Below are 22,242 nucleotides of genomic sequence, written 5' to 3'. Positions count from 1 at the left end.
GCCAATGGGGTAGCCGCCCGGCCGTTGTGTGGCCGGGCCAATCAGAAGGCCGGAAGGGGCGGGCGCTAAGATACGTGGCTCAACGGGCGCGGGGGGAGGGGAGGCTCGGGGTCAAGGAGCAAACCCGGCACAAGATGGCGGCGGTAGCGGCAGTGGCGGCGCGTAGGAGGCGGTGAGGAGCCCGGAATCCCGGGGCACGCCCGGGACGCCCCCAGGCCCCCCAAGCCCCATATCTCTCTTTCCTGTATGTCCTCCTAAAACTCTGTCACTCACGGCCTCGTGAGCACCCTTTGTCTCTCTGGAGGCGGCCTCAGGCGCCCCCAGTTTCCTCGCGGTAGATCCGCGCGGCGTTGGGGGCCCTTGCTTCTGGGGCTTCCCGCTCCAGCCCGGCGGCTCAAGAGGGCTGCAGCCGTTTGCTCTTCTTGGCTTTGGCCGCTCGCAGCCGTCCCCCCTCGCTTGGCGGCTCGCGGCGGTTAACGCTGCCGCCTCCTTCCTGCAGTGCGCGGGGCCATCGGGGCGGGGGACGAGACGCGGCCCGGCCTCCGGGAACGCAGCCTGCTGCCCCGCGGGCCCCTCAGCCGGGAAGCACCGCGGCTTGCTGTCCGGCCTGCACTACCTTTCTTGCCCTACCCCCCAGAGTCCCGGACCCTGCCCTGCCCTTGTCTTCACGTGGACACCAACCCTGGCTTGCTCGGTATCCACGGTCGCTGGGCACGTTAACTTCACGGCCTGCCTGGATGATGGTGCTCAAACACAACATGCAATCGAATGGTTTGGTCTGCGCTCTCGAGTTTATATTACAAAAAAACCAAAAAACAAAAACGGTTCAAAACAATCACCAGCGCCACAAAGCGTTTACCCGGACCTAACGGATATACCGGGGTGGGAGAGGCATGTACTGTCAACCAGCAGTGAAAAAAAGATTGGACTGTAAACTCAACTCTCTGGAAGCCTGTGATCTGAAACAATAAACGGGTGCATCTTACCCTGTGGCTCATTCCTGACTTTGGCTTGTGACCGCCTCTTGCTCTGGGGCGTTCAAGGCATCCCTGAGTACATAGAGCCTTCCAACAGGTCACATTTGAAAGATCTTTTAGAAATCCTATCCTCATTGGCATTTCTCCAAGCCCATTTTATAGATTGTGCAAATAGTACTCCAGAGGGTATTTAAGTCTGATTACTGCTGCTCTGGGCAGGTAGACCTGGGGTCAGTGGTGTAGTGTGCCTGCTGCAGTCACTCCTCAAGACTTGGGCCCCAAACCTTGCTATTGAATTTTCTGGTAGCATTTCTTCTGCTGGTTTTGCTACTGATTATTCCTGGTTGGCCTATCAAACCACAGTGCCTGGTGTTTTCCTCACTTTTCTGTGTGGCCTGACTTCCTTTGCATATTCTTCTGGAACTGGAGGGCTTACTGTGTTGGGTGATTTCCTTTCTGGTGATTTTCCTTAGTTTAGGTTTCACGCCAGTATTGAGGCTAATGCTGGATACAATGTATATAGTAAGCCCTACTCTTTAGCTACCTTGTTAGCTAGTAGGTTGCAAACTTTTAAGGCTGAGAAGAAGAGGAATCATGTGTTGTGTTTTCTCCCCTATTTGGAACACCTGCATCAGTCACTGGAAAGGATGTTTAAAATGCAGATTCCGGAACTCCCGGGATATGCACTTAATAAGTCCTGCAGGTAATTCTTAAGAGACAATAAAGTTTGAGAACGTCTGTTTAGGGTTTACTCAGAATGGGCGAACATGTCTTTCAAACTAACTTGTTCAAATAAGCCTATTAGTCCCTTTTCTGTCATTTGAGAGCACATTGGGGAAGTGACAATTTGTGGTAACCTTGGGGTAATGGTCCTTAATGACGCAGGCACTTTTCATAGGTTGTGTGCTGTATTGTGTATCGTGAAGTATGTGGGCCCTGGAGTCAGGCAGAGCTGAGTTCAGTCTCAATGTCACCCCTTATTAGCTTTTCAGTTTTGGATGGATCATCGAACCTATTATGCCTCAATTTTCCCATCTGGGAAAAACCCCAGCCCTACATTCACAAAGAAAATAACGAAAAAAATGAAAAAGAGGGAGTGTGTATAAAGAAGTGGTTTTGAATGGTGGTTGCCCATTAGAGTCGTTTTGGGAAATTAAAAAAAACTGACGCCCCGCTACGTGCCACTTCGGTCAGAATCACTGGGAGCAAGACCCAGGTGTTGGCACTTTTAAAAACTGCAGGGAAAATTGAAAACTAGGGATATAGGCAGTTAGCCAGGCCCCTGGAGGAACATTAGGGCTCCGTACATGTAGCTGTTATTTTTTGTTTTTCAGGCTTAGGTAGTGGTAGTGGTGACTTATTTTGAAGATACAGGAGTAGACATCAGAGGACCAGTATGCCTAGGGTGCTGGGGATGTTAGGACTCTATTGTGATAGCAGGCTAGCTGAGGGTACATCCTTAACATTTTCACCCTAGCTCCCCCTGAGGCCTTGCCCGTGGGAAGGCCTGGCTCGCTTTGTTTCTCTTTTCCTCACACGGTACCACCACTTCCCCCGGGACTGGCTGTTACTGCTCCTTTCCTCTGAGAGGCTGATGTAACCAGAGTCAACACCAGGGCCTCTGAAGGCCAAAGATCCTTTGTCCACTTCCTGTGCCTTTTGAAGGGAAGGTGTGAGCGAGCCAGCTCCTCACGCCTGACGCTTCACCCCATGTCCACTCTGCCTTCTTTCCTATTTAACCAGACTCTGTCTTTCTCCCCTTTTAGGGTTGTGGTGGGAAGGGGCCTTTACCTCAGGAGGTGGAGCCCTTTCTGACCTCTGTGCTGATCGTTGCCTCTTTGTCTTTTTTCTCCTCAGGTCTTGGACAGGTTTGGTACTCGCTTGTTTAGGTGTCTGTCTGGGAGTTACCCTTGCTGTGGATAGAAGCAACTTTAAGACCTGTGAAGAGAGTTCCTTCTGCAAGTATGATGTTTCTTGGAGAGTGGGATGGAAACTGGGATAATGTGGGAGGTGCTGTGGCAGATTGGGTAGCCTGGGGACACTTGAGGTGGTAGAGGGACCTAGGAACATCGGGGAACCCTGCCACCTTCCCATTTCGCTTGGCAGGAGGCAACGGAGCATACGGCCAGGCCTCTCTCCGTACCGAGCCTTGCTGGATTCTCTGCAACTTGGTCCTGATGCCCTCACAGTCCATCTGATCAACGAGGTCACCAAGGTCAGGGGAGAAAAGGAGGAGTCTGGTGGGGGTGGAGAAATGGCTAAGGGGTAATTCGGGAAAGGTGAACCTGTAGCCAGCCAACATCCTTTCCCAACTGTCTTGGGATTTTATGAGGAATAAGGAGGAGACCCCTCAGGAGGGAGTGAGTTCAGAGGGCATTCTGTGGTGTAGCCCTCTCCCTTCCCCACATCCAGACCTCTGCCCCCACAGGTGTTGCTGGTGCTGGAGCTCCAAGGGCTTCAAAAGAACATGACTCGGATCAGGATTGATGAACTGGAGCCCCGGCGGCTCCGATACCGGGTGCCAGATGTGTTGGTGGCTGATCCCCCTACAGCTCGGTAAATTTTTCCTGAGAAACCTATCCATTTCCGCAGCCTCTTTCTCCTTCTTGATGCAACTTTATTTGACTGACTTTCTTTTCTGCTTTTGGGTAACAGCTGACTAGCATCTTGCCACTCTCCTCAACCTTGCTCCATTTCTCCCTCTATTTTATGTATTTTCTCTTTCACTTTTTGTCTTCTTTCATTCTGCAAACAGCTATTGCCTCCGTTTCTGTGCCAGGCCCGGGCTAGGTGCTGACGATGGGAGAGGAAATAAACAAGGCCCCAGGTCTTGCCCTCCAGCATTATGTCTGTGTGGTTGGTTCCTCCCTTACCTCTCCTTCCGATCACTTTTCTTTTTTCTTTTTTCTTTGTTTCTCCTCAGATAATGCAGGATAGGATTACTCAAATTCTTGAGTCATGCCACACAGTCATTATGAGTATTCCGTGTATGGCTCTCTCTTTTTTTTAAGTTTGCTTATTTATTTTTTTTCAGTAATCTCTGTGCCCAATGTGGGGCTCAAAACCATGACCCCAAGATCAAGAGTCCCACGCTTTTCTGACGGAGCCAGTCAGGCACCCTGTGCATGGCTTTCTATTAAGTACTTAATTTACAATTCGATATGATGAACCCTCCACGTTGTATACCCTTTACCTAACCCAACCATATACTTCTCCCTGTCCTGTGCCCCTGATCACCCCCACAGGTGATTGTTATTCTCAAGTTTATCATTCCCTTGTTTTTTTGTTCTTACAGTTGTACCGTGTATGTGTAAGAACATATGTACACAAACATATTTGTATTTACATGCCTAAGCCATAAATAATGTAGTCGTGTTTGGTTTTGAGTGTTACAGGGCAAGTAACTTAGTGAATGTGGGCTTCTTCTGGAATTTCCTTTTTTTTTTTTTTTTTAACATTTATTTATTTTTGGGGAGAGAGGGAGCAAGTGCACATGTGCAGGAGAAGGGGCAGAAAGAAAGGGAGAGAGAGAATCCCAAGCAGGCTCCGTGTTGCCAGTACGGAGCCTGGCTTGGGGCTTGATCTTACAAACTGTGAGATCATGACCTGAGCCAAAATCAAGAGTCGGGTGCTCAACTGACTGATCCACCCAGCTGCCCCTGGAATTTCCATTTTTTGCGTAACTTTATATAGCTCTGTTGCATGTAGCTTTAGAAATTCATGTTTATTGCTGTAGACTATTAACGTATGAATATATCCCACCTCATTGATCCCTTTCTACATTAAGGGGCACTTGGGTTGTTCCCAGTATTTCTGCTATTCAGAGTGTTGGCGTGAGCACTCTTGTCCATGTCTCCTGTGTCCGTGTGCACGAGTTTCTCTTTGGGGCAGAGCTAGGAAAGGAGCCACAGAGTTGTAGAATGTGGAAACACTGTTTTCCAAGGTAGAGCCGGAGCAACTGACAATTTACACTTCCACCAGCAGTATAGAAAAGGCCTCTTTGACCCACATCTTCTGCAACCCTTAATACTATTGGACTGAATTTTGGTTGATAGAATGGCTGTAGAATGATGTTGTGTGGTTTTCTTGGCTTCGTTGTCTTTCCCAGTTTTTTAGTGAGACTGAGCACCTCTGCACATGTCTATCTGTTCTGGTTCATAATTCTGTGAAACGCTAGTTCATAGTTCTGCTCATTCTCCTGTTGTTCATCCTTACTGATTTGTAGAAATTCATTAGTCTTTTTTTTTCTTTCTTTTTTTTTTTTTAAAGTAATCTCTGCACCCAAGATGGGCTCAAACTCATAACCCCAAGATCAAGAGTCGCATACTCCACCGACTGAGCCAGCCGGGTGCCCCAGAAATTCATTAGTTGTTTTTTTTTTTTCTTTTTATGCTTATTTATTTATTTTGAGAGAGAGAGAGTGTGTGTGTATGTGCACGAAAGTGGGGAAGGAGAACAGAGAGAGGGAGAGGGACAATCTTAAGCAGGCTCTACGATGTCAACATAGAGCTTGATGCGGGGCTCGATCCCACGAGCCATGAGATCATCCCCTGAGCCGAAATCAAGAATTGGATGCTTAACTGACTAAGTCACCCAGGCGCCCCATTCATTAGTCTTGATCCTTTCTCACTTACCTGTATTGTAGCTCTATCCTTTTCCAGTTTGTAGCTTATCTTTTTACTCTCCTAAAGGTGTCTTGAAAAATTTTTTTTATCTTAGAATAGTTTTAGATCTGTAGTGCAAGGATCTCGTGAGAGTTCTTGTATACCCTGCACTCCTCTTCCCTTGTTGTTAGTATTAATGCAGTGCATTTGTCATCCCTGATGTCTTGATATCATTGTTACTAACTAAAGTCCATGTTTTATTCAGATTTCCCTAGTTTTTATCTAATAAAAGTTTATCTAACAGTTTTTATCCTTTTTCCAGGATCCCACCTAGGATAACGTATTTAGTTGCCAAGTCTCCTTAGGCTTCTCTAGACTGGGACAGTTTTTCAAACTTTTCTTGGTTTGATGACGTCTGAATGAGAAAATTTGGATTTGATAAGCAGGAATTCTGGATTTGAAATGTTGTCATGCATATCAATCTTTACTTTCTGATGTTAGCACTTTCTAAGTTGTGTTTTCTGTTTTTTAATGTTTATTTTTGAGAGAGAGCGTGTGCAAGCAGGGGAGGGGCAGAGAGAGAGGGGGACAGAGGATCTGAAGTGGGCTCTGTGAGATCATGACCTGAGCCGAAGTCGGACGCATAACTGATTGAGCCACCCAGGTGCCCTCTAAGTTGTGTTTATTTTTTATTTGTTTATTTTTTTGAGCGAGAGAGGGCTCAAGTGAGTGAGGGGCAGAGAGAGAAGGAGGGAGAGGGAAGTGGGGCTCACCCAAAGCGGGGCTCGAGCTTGCCCAATGCAGGGCTCGACCTCACCTGAAGCGGGGCTCAAGCTCACCTAGTGAGGTGCTCACGCTAATGAACTGTGAGATCATGACTTGAGCCAAGGTTAGATGCTTAACCAACTGAGCCACCCAGGTGCCCCTAAGGTATGTTTAAATAATTCTCTATTTCAAAGTCAGAAAAAAAAAAATTTTTTTCAAGTTTACATCTTCTAAAAATCTTACCTCAGGGGTGCCTGGCGAGCTCAGTCAGTAGAGCATGTGACTCTTGATCTCAGAGTCATGAGATCAAGCCCCACGTTGGGTGTAGGGATTACTTTAAAAAAAAAAGTTAAAGAATCATAACCTGTCTGGAGTTGATATTAGTATCTAGTATGAGGTAGGAATATAGATAGTACCATTTTCTTCCTATTCCCAAAATGTGTTTTCTCCTTCACTATCGGATAGTCCTTTCATCACCGAACTGCCATGCTACCTCTGTTACATTTGGAACTTCTACGTATGCTTGGGTCCGTTGCCCAGCGCTTACTTGATTCCTTTGATTTGTCCATCCTTGGCACTGTCCCCACACGCCTATAGCCCTTCACAGGTCCCCTCTCTTCTGAAGTGTTGTGACTACTTTTGATCCTTTGCACTTCCTTGTATCCCTTCTGATCTCTTCCCCAGGCTTTCTGTCTCTGGCCGTGATGACAACAGCGTGGAGCTTACTGTGGCTGAGGGACCCTATAAAATCATCTTGACGGCGCGGCCGTTCCGCCTTGACCTGCTAGAGGACCGCAGCCTTCTGCTCAGTGTCAATGCCCGAGGACTCTTGGATTTTGAGCACCAGAGGGCCCCCAGGGTCCCGTGAGTACGGGGCCTGGGACCGGAAGGGACCTGGTGTAAAAGAGCCTAGGGGTGTGGTGGGTTTGGCACTGGTTCCCTGGGAGGGGACAGAGTGGCAGGACCACCAGGTAGGGGGTGGGGGCTGGGAGAAGCTGACTCTCAGGGAGGGTAGGAAGCAGACCCGGGTCACAGTTTTCTCCGTTTCCTGTACAGACCAGGAGGCAAGTCAGTTTTGTCCCTGAGCTGTACCCTGGGCACCTCCTCTGGGAGGCCTGCCTGGGTCTGCCTTTTCCTCCTTCCCCTCTCACACCATCACATTTCCCAGATTTATTTTCTTCCTTTTTTTGTTTTTTTTTGTTTTTGTTTTTTTGTTTTGTTTTGTTTTGTTTTGTTTCTTTTCCCCCCACCCCCCCATCTCTGGAAGTTTGTCGACTGAAACTCACTTTTATGTTTCTGTTTTTGTGTTGGTTTTGTGCCTCCTTTCCCCCTTCCCTACCCATCTCCTCCTGCCCCAGTTTCTCGGATAAAGTTAGTGTCACGCTCGGTAGCATTTGGGATAAGATCAAGAACCTTTTCTCTAGGTAAATCCATGGCCACTGGTACTGTATCTGTTCCTCTGCCCTTACCTGCCCTTTACTCTGGCCCCCAAGGGAAGGTGCCCCAGACCTTCCCATGCCCCACCCTGCCCTCACCCTTCTTTCCCCAGGTATCTGGGTATCTGGTCACTCTTCCCTGTTCCCTTGGCTGGGAGCCCCCTGGTAGAAGGAAGATGAAATGCTGGAAGTCCTTGAGGAATGTAGGCAGCTTCTTGCTTTGCCAGGGGGTGGAGAGATACTGCCTGTTGCTGGGGTTTCTGGCTCTCAGCTGGGGCGCACTGAGGCTCTAGGTAGAGCTGCTTGCCAGCTGCCCTTGAAAGCATTCTTTGGCAGAACCTCTTGTTTGAGTCCCTGCATATATCCGTAGAGGCTTGACCATGGTATGACCCACTTGCCTTTGTAAAACCCTGGTGTCAGGCCAAGAGGCCCGGTGACAGTAGTTGGGGCCAGAGTCTCGGAGGCAGCATAGCCGGCACTGGCATTCCCAATGCAGGCACTGGAGCCATCCTGCCTGTCTCTTCTGGAAGTGGGCAGAGGCTGGGGATTTGGTCCTGTGTGTGGAAGGCCCCTCCTGGTGGCATTTACTCATCTCCCTTCCTCATTTCTCTCCCCGTCCTTGGCACATTTATCTGCTCGCTGGGGTCCCTCACCAAGCTTTAACGTTCAGTCCCTTCCTCCAATGCCTTCGTTCCTTTGGACCCTTGGCTCTCTATTCCCTTACCCCTCCTTCCACTAGCCCCTCGTCCCTGCCCCCTCTGGATTGGAGCAGACAGCTCTCCTACCTTCCAGGCAAGGATCAAAAGACCCAGCTGAGGGTGGTGGGGACCAGCCCGAGGAAACGCCTGGGGACGGTGACAAGGCAAGTCGGTGGGCCAGGTGGTTGGGGCACAGGGCTGGCCGGGAGGCTGGAGGGGAAAGGCCCACAGGAAATTTGAGCTCAGTCTCCTCATCGGAGATGGAATTTAGAAAAGGGTGGGGGAAGAGAGAGCTATGTGTGATTGGAGGTGGTCTGCTTTCCTCCTCACAGCCAGAGGAGACCCAGGGGAAGGCAGAGAAAGATGAGCCAGGAGCCTGGGAGGAGACATTCAAAACCCACTCTGACAGCAAGCCATATGGTGAGGGACTGCAAGAGCCTTGGGCAGGGATGCAGGGACTCCTTGTCAAACGGGAGCTCTGGAGCCCAGTTTTTGCTTTCCTTCCAGGCCCCACGTCTGTGGGTTTGGACTTCTCTCTGCCAGGCGTGGAGCATGTGTATGGGATCCCTGAGCATGCTGAAAACCTGCGGCTGAAGGTCACTGAGTGAGTCCCATGGTGACACCAGGACATGGAGGGGAGGGGAGAGAGAGGTCGGAAGTTGAGGCTGTGGGGTGGTGTCCATGCAGTTTGGATACTCCAGACAAGCACGAACCACTTCCTGAGGCCAGATCTCCTTGGTGATCAGAAAATTCTTCAAGTAAGGGTAGAGGAACGAGTTCTTATTACTCACCTGTATCTGTGGGGTGGAGATTGTGGGTGCCACAGCCTAAGGCCAGTCTGTCTGTCTGCCTTCAGGGGTGGGGAGCCGTATCGCCTCTACAATTTGGATGTATTCCAGTATGAGCTCTACAACCCCATGGCCTTGTATGGGTCTGTGCCTGTGCTCCTGGCACACAGCCCTCATCGAGACTTGGGCATCTTCTGGCTCAATGCCGCAGAGACCTGGGTTGACATATCTTCTAACACTGCAGGGAAGGTGAGCGTGCAGGCGGGGAGCAATGAATGCATCATCAGGCCTGAGACAAACGAGTGTGCTAGGGCATTTGCTTTAAAGAGGCTGGCGGGAGGCCCACAGGGGTACCTGTTTGGGGACTGCAACGGAGAAGAGGCCCTTGGCCTTGGGAGCAGCATGTGAATTCCCCAGTAATTTCCAGAAAACACATACTAATGGGGAAGGTATTGCCCTTTCTGCACTTATTGTTGGTACATTTCTTACTGACTCCACACCACGTACTAGATACTTTTCTAGGTGCTGGGAATGTATTGCTCATTGAGGTAGGAAAGGTCCTCGCTGTCAGGGTGGAAGACAGACGTTAGACATGTAACAAGGCAGGGGAGTTCAGTGGTGGTAAGTGCTGGGAAAGAAATGCAGTGGTCACATGCTGGGGATGGGGACAGTGCTGCTTTTATGGTGTGGTCTGGGAAAGCCTTACTGAGGAGGTGACCCTTCACCTCAGCCCAGAGTGACTTGTTAGGAGCCAGCTGTGTGAGGATTCTGAGAACATTGGCTTTGTCGCCGGGTCAAGGAAGAAGAGGGTAGGTGTTAGACCTGTGTCTGTGGTTCCCTCTGTAGACCCTGTTTGGGAAGATGCTAGACTACCTGCAGGGCTCTGGAGAGACCCCGCAGACAGATGTCCGCTGGATGTCAGAGAGTGGCATCATTGATGTCTTCCTGCTGCTTGGGCCCTCTGTGTTTGATGTGTTCCGGCAGTATGCCAGCCTCACAGGTACGTGCGTCCCCTCTCTGCCAGCCAGCAGCCTCCTTTGCTGGCCCTTGTCTTCTTGAAAGGGATGACTGCATTTTCAAAAATCCTGTGCCTCAGCCTACTTCCTAGCTCCACACCCTTCGCTTTCTGTCTAGTTGACAAGCTTCCCTCGATTTCTGGGTGTTCCCATTGGCCCCAGGTTGGGCCTGACCCCACTGTGACCCCCATGCCTGCAGGGACCCAGGCATTGCCCCCGCTCTTCTCCCTCGGCTACCACCAGAGCCGCTGGAACTATCGGGATGAGGCCGATGTGCTGGAAGTCGATCAGGGCTTCGATGATCACAACCTGCCCTGTGATGTCATTTGGCTGGACATCGAGCATGCTGATGGCAAGCGGTACTTCACCTGGGATCCCAGCCGTTTCCCCCAGCCCCTTACCATGCTCGAACACTTGGCCTCCAAGAGGCGGAAGGTAAGAGGACTGTGGCCATGCTTAGTCTTCTCAGGCACAGCAGCCCTGGAGAGTTCTGAGCGCCTATGTTCCTTGCCCACAGCTGGTGACCATTGTGGACCCCCACATCAAGGTGGACTCCGGCTACCGCGTACACGAAGAGTTGCAGAACCGGGGTCTGTATGTTAAAACCCGGGATGGCTCTGACTACGAGGGCTGGTGCTGGCCAGGTAGGTGGGCCTAGAGTTGAGGGAGAGGCTGTTGCGAAACCAGGGAGTTAGGATGGTAGCCATTTTGCCCCTGGGAGGTTGACAGCCACCCTTAACTTGTCCTAGGTGCAGCTGGTTACCCTGACTTTACCAATCCCACGATGAGGGCCTGGTGGGCTAACATGTTCAGCTTTGACAATTATGAGGTACGCCAGCCCCTCCCCTCCCCGCGTCTGTCTTTCCCACCCTGCGTCCGTGAATCTTTTCATTCTCCGCTGGCCAACCCTGCTGTGGTTGGCTGCCTATATTTATCCCGAGGCTTGATCCTGGGAGGACCCTGAGAAGGGCTTCTTTTTGCATTCCTAGGAGTTCTTTCATAGTTTGTCATCTTTCTCTCCTTTGTCTTTCTGACCCTATTTCTGCTTTGTGTACTTAGGGCTCAGCTCCCAACCTCTATGTCTGGAATGATATGAACGAACCATCTGTGTTCAATGGTCCTGAGGTTACCATGCTCAAGGATGCGCAACATTATGGGGGCTGGGAGCACCGAGATGTGCATAACATCTATGGCTTCTATGTGGTAAGAGGCTGAGTGAGGAGGGCCTGAGGGTCGGGGAACTCACACCAGATGACGGAAGGCTTTTTGCTCCTCACCACCCGTCCTCTTCTGTCTCCACCCAGCACATGGCGACTGCAGAGGGGCTTGTGCTGCGCTCTGGGGGCCTAGAGCGCCCCTTTGTCCTGAGCAGGGCTTTCTTCGCCGGCTCCCAGCGTTTTGGTAAGACTTGGAGAACAGAGCTGTGGCAGAGGGTGTGAAGGCCAGATCGGAAGAGTGACGCACCAAGGCCTGCTTCTCCGAGCAGTCCGTCCACAGCTGTCCTCTGAGAACAGCGCACCGCATCCCCCACCCCGCTGTCCCCGGCACTCAAAAGGAACCAGGGATCGGGGGTCCTGTCCCCTTTCAAGTGCTTTTGTGCATTTTGCCGTGCCTTCCTCAACAGGACCCTGGGGGCCCTAGAGCGGACGTGGCAGGTCGGAGGAGTCAGCTGTATGAAAAGCGGAGCCCTTCACTGTCTGCAAACTCCATCTCCCTGTCTTCCTTAGGAGCTGTGTGGACAGGGGACAACACTGCTGAATGGGACCATTTGAAGATCTCTATCCCTATGTGTCTCAGCTTGGGGCTGGTGGGACTTTCCTTCTGCGGAGGTGAGAGGGGGAGGAATTGGGGGTCTTGGTCTGGTGGGAGAGGAGCAAGTAGAGGGCGCGGGACCCAGGCGTGAACAGAGCAAGCTGAGGGTCCAGGGTGGGGCCTGGGGGAGCTCCTTAGCAGCCTTCCTTCACCCACTTTTCCAACCTGCTTCCTCCCTCCCCTTTCTTAGCGGATGTGGGCGGTTTCTTCAAAAATCCAGAGCCAGAGCTCCTTGTGCGCTGGTACCAGATGGGTGCCTACCAGCCATTCTTCCGGGCACACGCACACTTGGACACTGGGCGGCGAGAGCCCTGGCTTTTACCTACTCAGTACCATGACATAATCCGAGATGCCTTGGGCCAGCGGTATTCCTTGCTGCCCTTCTGGTACACTCTCTTCTATCAGGCTCATCGTGAAGGCATTCCTGTCATGAGGTAAGGCATTCAGCTGGGTCTGTGTAGAGTGGGCCGAGGTGGCTGAGGGACAGTGGGGACTGGGTTCCATCTCTGGGCCTCTCTTGTCACCCACCAGGGCCTTATAAAAGAGGGAAACTCTGGTTTCAAGGTCAAGAGTAAGAAAAGAATAAAGGGGATGAGTAGCAGTAAACATTACTGCCAGGCGTTGTTCATCGCTATCCCCAGAGGCTGAACCAAGGCAGACGAGTCCTTCTGTCCTTGGGAGCAAGACAGACGGACGTATGCAAATATACAAATAAGGAAATTGCCAACAGTGCTCTTTGAAAAAATAGAACAGGGATATGGAATTAATTTCTACAAATGGCCTTCTTAAGAAGAAGGGCATGTGAGAGGTGGCCTGACTAATGAAGAAGATGGCCTGTGACCTCAAGGAAGAATGTTCCCACAGAGGAGGCTGCAAGTGCAGAAATTGTACAGTGGCAATGAGTTTGTTGTGTTCCAGAAATAGAAAGCCTTGTGTGTCTCAGGGTAAGGAACCGGAGGGAGAGGTAGAAGATGGTATGGGAGAGGGAAATTTCACCTGACCCAGGATGACAAATTGGCCACTGGAGAGTTGCGTGGAGAATGTTTTAAGATGGGACAGGGGAGGAGGAGGCAAGGAGATGGGTCAGCAAGTTCAGTGACTAGCCCCAGGGTAGGGTGCATAGCTGAGGCCTTCAGGTCAGTTGGGCTGTCTGGTTGCAAGCTCCTGGGTTGTGCTGTTCTTTCCTCCAGTTCCTGGGGCAGCATCTTTGACATCTGCCAAGACAGCAGGTGTCTTCCTTTCTTGTCTTGCTTCCTCCCTAGGCCCCTGTGGGTGCATTATCCTCAGGATGTGACCACCTTCAGTATAGATGATCAGTTCCTGCTTGGTAAGAAACGGGGAGGGCAGATGATGGTGGGTTGGGATAGGGCTGAGCAGTGAGCACCTGTGTGGGGGGGGGGGGGGGTGGCTGTAGACGCCCAGGGAGGGAGGAGTGAGTGAGGCTGGGCAGGCGTTCTGGTGCTCCCTGTCTGGGAACCGACCCCCTCAGTTCACAGTTGATTCTGGTGTGTCTTAGGGGATGCGTTACTGGTTCACCCCGTATCAGACTCCGGGGCTCATGGCGTGCAGGTCTATCTGCCTGGCCAAGGGGAGGTGAGTTAAGGAAGAAAGGGTGTGGTGGGGAAAGGTGGTAGAGGCCAAAGAGGGTAAATGGGATGGGGGCCCTGTGTGGTGAGTGACCAAGTATCTCTCCTGCCACCCACAGGTGTGGTATGACACTCAGAGCTACCAGAAGCACTATGGTCCCCAGACCCTGTACCTGCCTGTCACTCTAAGCAGTGTGAGTATGCCCAGCCCAGCTGCCAGCTCCATCTGTGTGTAAGTTTCCAGAAGGAGAGAGTGTGTGCTTCAGGGTCTAGGACTTAAGTGGGCACAGATGGGGAAGAGCAAGAGACACTGCAGTGCCCGAGACACTGCAGGGCCCAAGATTGGACAGTGGAGCAACTTTATCCCAGCGCTGCTCTCTCCCTAGATCCCCGTGTTCCAGCGTGGAGGGACCATTATCCCCCGATGGATGCGGGTGCGGCGCTCTTCCGACTGCATGAAGGATGACCCCATCACTCTTTTCGTTGCTCTCAGTCCCCAGGTGAGCACATGGACAGGGAGCCCCTCAGCCCTCTGCTCCCTTACTGGGCTTCAGTCCCCCGGGGAGTGCCCCTTACTCCCTCTTAGGCCCAGGCTCTCATCCATCCTACCTCCTGCTCAGGGTACCGCCCAAGGAGAGCTGTTTCTAGATGATGGGCACACTTTCAACTATCAGACTCGCCATGAGTTCCTGCTACGTCGGTTCTCCTTCTCTGGCAACACCCTGGTCTCCAGGTAACGAAGTGCCCATTCTTCCTTGGTAGCCTCGGGGATGCTCACCGCACATTGTACTTTTCTCTTGTATTATGACCTTGCGTATGACCTTGTTTAAGGTCTCGTCCTCCCTTCTGCTCTGACATCTTTCTCCCTGATGGGCATTTGCTTTTGCTCCCTCTAGCTCAGCAGACCCCAGAGGCTACTTTGAGACACCCATCTGGATTGAGCGGGTGGTGATAATAGGGGCCGGAAAGCCTGCAGCCGTGGTACTCCAGACAAAAGGTGAAGAGCAAGGCTGGCCCCTGGAGTGGGGACAGAGGGGATGTAGGGGCAGGGCCAGGGACACCTTGCCCATAGGAAAGTAGTTGCTGTGCCATAACCTGTTGCTATAAGTGTGGAACTTTCTTTTTTTTCCACCAGGATCTCCCGAAAGCCGCCTGTCCTTCCAGCATGACCCTGAGACCTCTGTGTTGATCCTGCGCAAGCCTGGCATCAACGTGGCATCTGACTGGAGTATTCACCTGCGATAACCCAAGGGATGCCGGGGGGTGGGAGGGGTGCGGCGGTGATAAGAGTTCCTCTTCCTTCTGCCTTGGAGTGTGACCCTCCCCACACTTCACCTTTCTTATCTGAAGACCCAGATTCTGCCAACATCTGGGCAGGATGAGAAGCTGTCCCTGGGCTCTAACTTCCTCTTGTGATCTTCCGACCTCTCCCACCCCACTGACACCGTCTCCCTCCATTCCCCCAACACTCTGTTGCTCTAACTGGAGCACATTCACCTGTGAAGACCTGGGGACCACGAGGCCCTTGCTTTCTCTTTTCTTCCTTTCTTTTGGGGGCCCTGAATCCCCTCCAGACCCTCTTCATTCATACCTCTTGTGTGTTGATGCCGTTTCTTGGAAGAAGATGAGGGCAGTGAGCTTTAGGGCTCCTTTTCTCCTTCCCCTCCTCTCCCCACCAAACTGCTCTCCCTCCTTTTATTTCTTCCTCCTGATTCTTCTCTGTCAGCGCTCCCCTTTTTATGCCCCATTGATACACTGGGACCACCCCTTACCTGATAAGGGATGAATGGATCAAAGGAGTGAGGTTGCTGGAGAACATCCTCTTCCCTGTCACCCCAACCTTTCCTCTCCCTGATTGCTTCTAGAGCTGCTGCAGTTCTGACAGGGGCAGTTTTGTCTCCCCTGTCCCTTGGGGGAAAGAAGTTTCCACTCTTCTTTAAGAGGGGATGGGCATTAAACTTCTTTTGCCCCCTTTTTGTCCCCTTGAGGGGCATTCAAGATGGAGAAATCAGTTGTGGTTTCATTGAATCACGGTCACCTGTATTTATTGTTCCGAGAAGGCTGAGGGTGGGGGGAGATGATCATGTGTGCCCAGGGTTGGCCCGAAGCCCTGGGCGGGGGGCGGGACAGGACTAACTGGGGACAAGGGGGAATATTTGTGGCAATTTTTTTTACTTCCTCTTGGCCCCCAGCTGTGACAGGTTTTGATAAAAGGAGAAACAATAAAGAGATAAACCATAAATAACTGTTGGTGTCTGGATTCTAGTTCTGGCCTGAACCACAGACCCTTAGAAGAAGCCTCAGGGCCTGAGATTTTCATCTAGCTTCAGCATAAGCCTCATCAGTTCAGCAAAATGAGCAAGTGCAAGTGGTCTTCAACTTGCTAGAGGCCAGTATTTTCATAGAGGAGTCCGGCAAGGTCATCAGATTTTAGTAGGCCTAGTTAATGGTGACCAGAGGGGCGCCTGGGTGGCTTCTTCGGTTAAGCATCTGACTTCCTCTCAGGTCATGATCTTGCGGTTCATGGGTTTAAGCCCCGTGTCAGGCTCTTGTGCTGACAGCTCAGACTGGAGCCTGCTTCAGATTCTGTCTCCCTCTCTCTGCCCCTCCCCCACTCGCACTCTTTCACTCAAAATAAACATTAAAAATATTTTTTTAATGGCGTCTGGGTGGCTCGGTTGAGGGTCCGACTTGATTTTGGCTCAGGTCATTATCTGGTTTGTGAATTCGAGCCCCGCGTCGGGCTCAGCTCTGGCACTACAGAGCCTCTTTGAGATCTCCCTCTCTGCCCCTCCCTTGCTCGCACTCTCTCAAAAATAAATAATAAATAATAATAAAAAAAAAATAGTGGTGACCAGAGCTGATGGGGTCCCTCTTGAATAGAAACAGCTATTTAGTCTGATGCTCTCACGAATTCCTCATCGTTTCAGTGATGGGAAATAGTTCTCTCCATTTTGTAGACTGACGACCAGTCTCATTATTTTATAAGAAACTATATGATTTTTTTTTTTTTTTCAGGGAAAATGACTCCTCAGCAAGGCTTGTGCCTATGAATAGTTAGGGGATGTGTCCTTGGAATGCTCAGTTCAAGAAATACATGTATTTTTATTTATTTTGAGAGCGCAAGTGGGACAGGGGCAGAGAGAGGGAGAGAATCCCAAGCAGGCCACACTGTCAGCCCAGAGCCCATGGCAGGGCTCACACCACCAACTGTGAGATCACGACTTGAGCCAAAGTTGGACGCTTAACCATCAAGAACTATTTCCAATTTTTTGGGAGGTGGCCCACTGCCTTGCACCCCACTCCCTACTCCCCCCTACCCTGCCCCCTGTTGTCACCTGTTTAAGAAATGGTCAGAGGAAACAGTACAGATCTAGAAGGGGCAGCATACTGCATCATGGCAATTTCGCAGTTTTTGCCAACCTTGGTTACTTGTCTGTCAACTGGGGACAATACCACCTATGTCAGGATTCTAGTGAGGAATGCATGACAGACACCCAGGGCACAGGCCTGGCACGTGAGAAGTCCCAGATTTCATTCATTCGTGTGACGAGTGTTTGTTAAACTGTTACTGGGTGCTGTGACTGATAAATGAATGAATGAAAATAAGGAGGAAATCTAGACACAGGGACGGGCGTTCAAGGGGAAGGTTTCAACGTCGCTCCCGCCAGGCTTCTGACTGCCCGCCACGCGAGCGCGACACGCCGGATATGACGTCACCCACTCCCGTGGTTCCCAGAACTGGGCTGTGGGACCGGAAATTAACCCGGGGGGCGGTGTGCAGACTGACCGGAAGTGGGCACGGGCGGGCGCTGTCGGCCCCAGCTCCCGGGAGCCGGTGGAGAGGAGCGTGAGGAAGGCGGGACGCGGGGCGGGGCCGCTGCAGGGGCGGGGTCTGCAGGCTGGCGGGTGGGGGGCGGGGACCCCTCGTGTCCCCGGGACCCCGCCTGCCCGGGCGCCGGCGGCGGCACGGCCATGAAGCTGAAGCTGAAGAACGTGTTTCTCGCCTACTTCCTGGTGTCGATCGCCGGCCTCCTCTACGCGCTGGTGCAGCTCGGTGAGCGGGGCGGGGCGGGGGTGCGGCGGGCCCGTCCGAGGGCGCCAGCCGCCTTGCATCCCGCCCTGGGGATGAGCCCCCGCGCAGACACCATTCAGCCGGCTCGGCCCTCCGACAGCCCTCTGCGGCCGCCGGGCGCACTCCCCTCTCTAGAACGCACCGCGGCTTCCCACCGCACCTCGGATGAGATGCAGACTCCTTCCCAGAGTCCGCAAGGCCCCGCATGATCTGTTGCCGTCCTCCTTTCCAACCCCATTTCCTTCCCCGCTCGCTCGCTCTGCTCCGGCCACACAAGCTGCATGACAGTTTCTCGAAAAGCCCACGCTCATTGCTGCCTCAAGCTCTTAACCTGTTCCTTCGGGCTGCAGTGCTTTTCTCCCAGCTCTTTCCCGGCCGCCTCTTTCTCATCCTTCAGGTCTCAGCTCAAATGTCACCGCCTCAGAGAGGCCTTCCCTGACCACCTTAGCTAGATTAACTCTTCTTTTTTCTGGATTCTCTTTTATTCTCTATCTTAAATGTTTCCTTCGTGGCCCTTATCACAATTTGTAATGATTTTACTAATGTGTTTCTTTGCTCAGTGTCTGCCTCCTCCACTAAACTGAAAGCTCCGCGAAGGCAGGGACCATGTCTGCTTTACTCCCTGCTGTATCCCCAGCACCTAAGGCTGTGCCTTCTACGAGGAGCATTCAATAAATATTTATCCAATAACGGAATTGAATTTTATGAGTCTTTGGTTACATAGCCAAGGGAACAGATTGAATGTTGCCTCTTACTCGGAGATTTAGAGACCAGGCTTTGATCCTCAGGTATTTAAAAGACTGCCCTGTTTCAGGAGATTGACTTCTTTTATGGCTCCAGAAGGCAACATTAGGACCAGCAGGTAGAGGAGGCAGATGATCAGCTCGATGTCGGAATGAAAGCTGCAACAGATGGAATGTATTGAAGTTGGAGAGGGCTGCTGATTGAGACCACCAGGGATGTAGAAGAGGCTGTCGGGGAAGTTGTCAGGAGATGACTGCACTGGCTAGGAGTTGAATGAGAAGGTTATGCCCCTCTGGGATGCTCAACGTGCTGTGTGTGGTTCTCTGCCCCCATCCCTGCTTCCTGGGACCAGGCCAGCCATGTGACTGCCTCCCTCCCCTGCGGGCAGCAGCAGAACAGCTTCGGCAGAAGGATCTGAGGATTTCCCAGCTGCAGGCTGATCTCCGTCGCCCACCCCCTGCCCCTGCCCAGCCCCCCGAACCTGAGGCCCTGCCTACTATCTATGTTGTTACCCCCACCTACGCCAGGTACGGGCTCTGGTACGCCCAGGAGGCCTGGCACTGGCCAGGAGGTGGGGGTTGGGGAGGAGTCTGGGGAGTCACCAGGCCAGGGGGTGTTTCTCAAACTAGGGCATGCCAAGTGACAGGATAAATGAGCCACATCTTTCCTCAAAGGTGTGTGAGAAAATGGTTGGCTTTCCATTGAAATGGACAGGGGTACACTGTGAAATCGAATACACAGCTCCTGCCAAAGTTTAAGATAGAGCCATATAGTTTCAAAGAAACGTTGAGCTTGCCCGAGTTCACTCTCTCTCAGGGATCCTTTGGGGAGAAAGCTTGAGCTCCCCTGACTCAATTGAAATAGAAAAGGCCTTGGCCTTATGTCACACCAGTTACGCCAGCTGTGATTTACAGTGTGTTTACTCTCTACCAGGCACTGTGCTAAGGGCTGTCCTTTTTTTTTTTTTTTTTTAATTTTTAATGTTTATTTATTTCTGAGACAGAGAGAGACAGAGCATGAGTGGGGGAAGGGCAGAGAGAGAGAGAGAGAGAGGGAGACACAGAATCCGAAGCAGGCTCCAGGCTCTGAGCTGTCAGCTCAGGGCCCAACGCGGGGCTCGAACTCACAAACCGTGAGATCATGACCTGAGCCGAAGTCAGTGCCTCAACCGACTGAGCCACCCAGGCACTCCTACTTTTTTTTTTTTTTTTTTAATTAAAATATAGCTTTATTATTGATACAAACCAACTGGGGAACATGGTTTTGGGTCTGTCGCTAAAGAGCCTACTAACTCCTCCCTGGAATCAGATGGCTGACCCATCTAGGCACAGCCAGCTGTCAACCCCGTCCCCTTACACACATGCAGCACCAACCCTGGGACGGACAGACCGATCTGAAGGATCGAGAAGCCTAGAAGGATAAACTGGGCCACGCCTTCCCAGTTTCTTGTCTAAACTCTGGAAAATTCCCTGGAGAGGAAGGAGGCAAAGGACTCCTCTAAATACCTCTATCTGGAAACCCAAGCACATGAGGAAGAGGACCTGGTCCTAAGGGTATTTTAGAAAGTCATTATAATTTAATCTTCAAGATGACATTGTTGTAAAGTACTGTTCATCCCATTTGATAGCAGAGGAAACAGGTTTGGGGAGACCTGACCCATTTCCCCCCAGTGTCTTACCTAATAAGTAACAGAACTGGCATTCAAACCCAGAGCTGTCTGATTCCAAAGCCTGTGCCCCTTAACGTGTAGTCTCCCACAGCCAGAGCCCTTGGGTTGAGGCGAGTGACAGACACGGGCTGTACGAACGGGGGAGGTGAATGAATGCAGTGTGAAATTGACAACCGAGAAAAGGAGTTTGGATATTGGCTGGGGAAAGACCATGGGGGATACTAGAAGGGGCTCAGGAGAAGCTATGCATACTGGCTGGAGTGAGTAAACGGTGCCCACCCCTCGCCCTCCTCTTCATCTCTTCCCCTGCAGGCTGGTGCAAAAAGCAGAGCTTGTGCGGCTGTCCCAGACGCTGAGCCTGGTGCCCCGGCTGCACTGGCTGCTGGTGGAGGATGCTGAAGGCCCCACCCCATTGGTCTCTGGGCTGCTGGCGGCCTCGGGCCTCCTCTTCACACACCTGGCAGTCCTCACCCCCAAGGCCCAGCGGCTCAGGGAGGGTGAGCCAGGCTGGGTTCGGCCCCGCGGTGTAGAACAACGGAACAGGGCCCTGGACTGGCTCCGGAGAGGAGGGGGCGCCGTCGGGGGAGAGAAGGACCCCCCCCCAGCCGGCACCCGGGGAGTCGTATACTTTGCTGATGATGACAACACCTACAGCCGGGAGCTCTTTGAAGAGGTGAGCACCGGAGGTGGAGGTGGGGGGGAGGGGATCGGGGGGGGGGGGGGGGGATCGGGAGAGAGGCCAGGCGGGGCCAGCTTTGCCTGTTGCCCTGGTTACCAGTGTTGCTCTAGGCTTCTGTGTGAGGAGGGGGAGCAGTGGGCCAGAGTGACCCCAGCGGTCCTTCCTGCTGCTCCCTTGTCCCTGGGCCACCCCGTGTCTGTTTCGTCTCTTCTGACCTCTCATAGATGCGCTGGACCCGTGGTGTCTCAGTGTGGCCTGTGGGGCTGGTAGGCGGCCTGCGATTTGAGGGTCCTCGGGTACAGGATGGCCGGGTTGTGGGCTTCCACACGGCATGGGAGCCCAACAGGCCCTTTCCAGTGGATATGGCAGGATTCGCTGTTGCCCTGCCCTTGCTGTTGGCAAAGCCCAATGCCCAGTTTGATGCTACTGCTCCCCGGGGCCACCTGGAAAGCAGTCTCCTGAGCCACCTCGTGGATCCCAAGGACCTGGAGCCGCGAGCTGCTAACTGCACTCGGGTAAGGGATGAAGGTGGGCAGAACTCTGGCTTTGGGATACGGCAAGGTGATGGGGGGAAAGTGGAGTAAGGCCTTGGGGAGGAGGATCACAGGGTGGGTGTTTGAACCACGAGGGACCTTCCAGGGCCCGGACTCAACCTTGCCGACAGCACTACTTCAGGGGAAGCTGGGAGCCAGGGAAGGAAAGTGGTCCCCTGGGCACCCATGTAGCACAGAGCGGGTGAGGGGCCTCTATTTTAGAAGCACTAAAGCCTCCTGCCATTCACTCTTTGGAGCCAACGCTGTGTGTGTAGAGGGGGTGAGTGGGTCCACTCTACACAGAGGGCCCAGTTCTAACCGAAAGCCTCCTGGGACAGGTTCTGGTGTGGCATACGCGGACGGAGAAGCCCAAGATGAAGCAGGAGGAGCAGTTGCAGCGGCAGGGCCGAGGCTCAGACCCAGCTGTCGAGGTGTGATGGCAGGCCCCACCCTGACTACCACCTCCTCAGGCACAGACCTGGTGGACTGGGCCCCTGGCCTGCCCAGGATCCGGTTTTCCTAGTCCTGACCCCTCAGAGCCGGGGCGGTGGCCCCTCTGCCCCCTCAGCCCCAGGGCATGGCCCAGCTGCTTCGCCCCTCCCCCAGCCTGCCATGTGGCACTGCCCACAGGCTGGGGACAAGCAGCCCTTGTATTGAGCCAGGTCAGCCCTGTCTGGGGCGGAGCAGAAGGACAGGCACTCAGGAGGGAGGGCTGCTGAGCAACCGGGCAACTCACTGGGGCTGGGCATGCCCTGGGGGTGCTGGAGGAGCTGGGCTGGACCCTCCCTACCTGAGCATGCTGACCCCCTCTCCTACCTCCAGAATAAAAGATCTCAAGCTGGAGGGGCCTGTGGTTTCCT

The 22,242-nt window shown here is 52.6% G+C and overlaps 2 protein-coding genes across 3 annotated transcripts; both read left to right on the top strand.

Moving 5' to 3' along the window:
* Window positions 1-72: 72 nt before the first annotated feature.
* GANAB (glucosidase II alpha subunit) lies at window positions 73-15,927 on the top strand. 2 transcript variants are annotated; one of them, XM_040465649.1, is made up of 25 exons: window positions 73-172; window positions 2,835-2,939; window positions 3,084-3,192; window positions 3,406-3,533; window positions 7,031-7,210; window positions 7,705-7,770; window positions 8,575-8,644; window positions 8,813-8,900; window positions 8,988-9,084; window positions 9,337-9,517; window positions 10,115-10,268; window positions 10,484-10,719; window positions 10,802-10,928; window positions 11,034-11,113; window positions 11,344-11,487; window positions 11,589-11,685; window positions 12,012-12,113; window positions 12,287-12,530; window positions 13,359-13,423; window positions 13,613-13,689; window positions 13,802-13,876; window positions 14,069-14,182; window positions 14,303-14,415; window positions 14,579-14,679; window positions 14,818-15,927. In XM_040465649.1, the coding sequence occupies exons 1-25, from the start codon at window positions 135-137 to the stop codon at window positions 14,925-14,927; spliced, it is 2,901 nt and encodes a 966-aa protein (XP_040321583.1). In that variant the 5' UTR covers window positions 73-134; the 3' UTR covers window positions 14,928-15,927. The 2 variants fall into 2 exon arrangements, with proteins under 2 accessions (XP_040321583.1, XP_040321584.1); XM_040465650.1 differs by lacking the exon at window positions 7,705-7,770.
* Window positions 15,928-17,560: 1,633 nt separating this feature from the next.
* B3GAT3 (beta-1,3-glucuronyltransferase 3) lies at window positions 17,561-22,225 on the top strand. Its single transcript, XM_040465659.1, has 5 exons — window positions 17,561-17,739; window positions 18,854-19,028; window positions 20,483-20,843; window positions 21,074-21,364; window positions 21,721-22,225. Exons 1-5 carry the CDS (start codon window positions 17,658-17,660, stop codon window positions 21,817-21,819), a joined length of 1,008 nt encoding a protein of 335 aa, XP_040321593.1. The 5' UTR covers window positions 17,561-17,657; the 3' UTR covers window positions 21,820-22,225.
* The last annotated feature ends 17 nt before the right edge of the window (window positions 22,226-22,242 follow it).

This window comes from Herpailurus yagouaroundi, unplaced genomic scaffold, assembly GCF_014898765.1.
Source record: "Herpailurus yagouaroundi ecotype Mexico unplaced genomic scaffold, PumYag 569, whole genome shotgun sequence".
NCBI classification, from domain to species: Eukaryota; Metazoa; Chordata; class Mammalia; order Carnivora; family Felidae; genus Herpailurus; species Herpailurus yagouaroundi.
The sequence above is the reverse complement of the archived record's forward strand: the minus strand, read 5'-3'. Positions and strand labels throughout refer to the sequence as shown.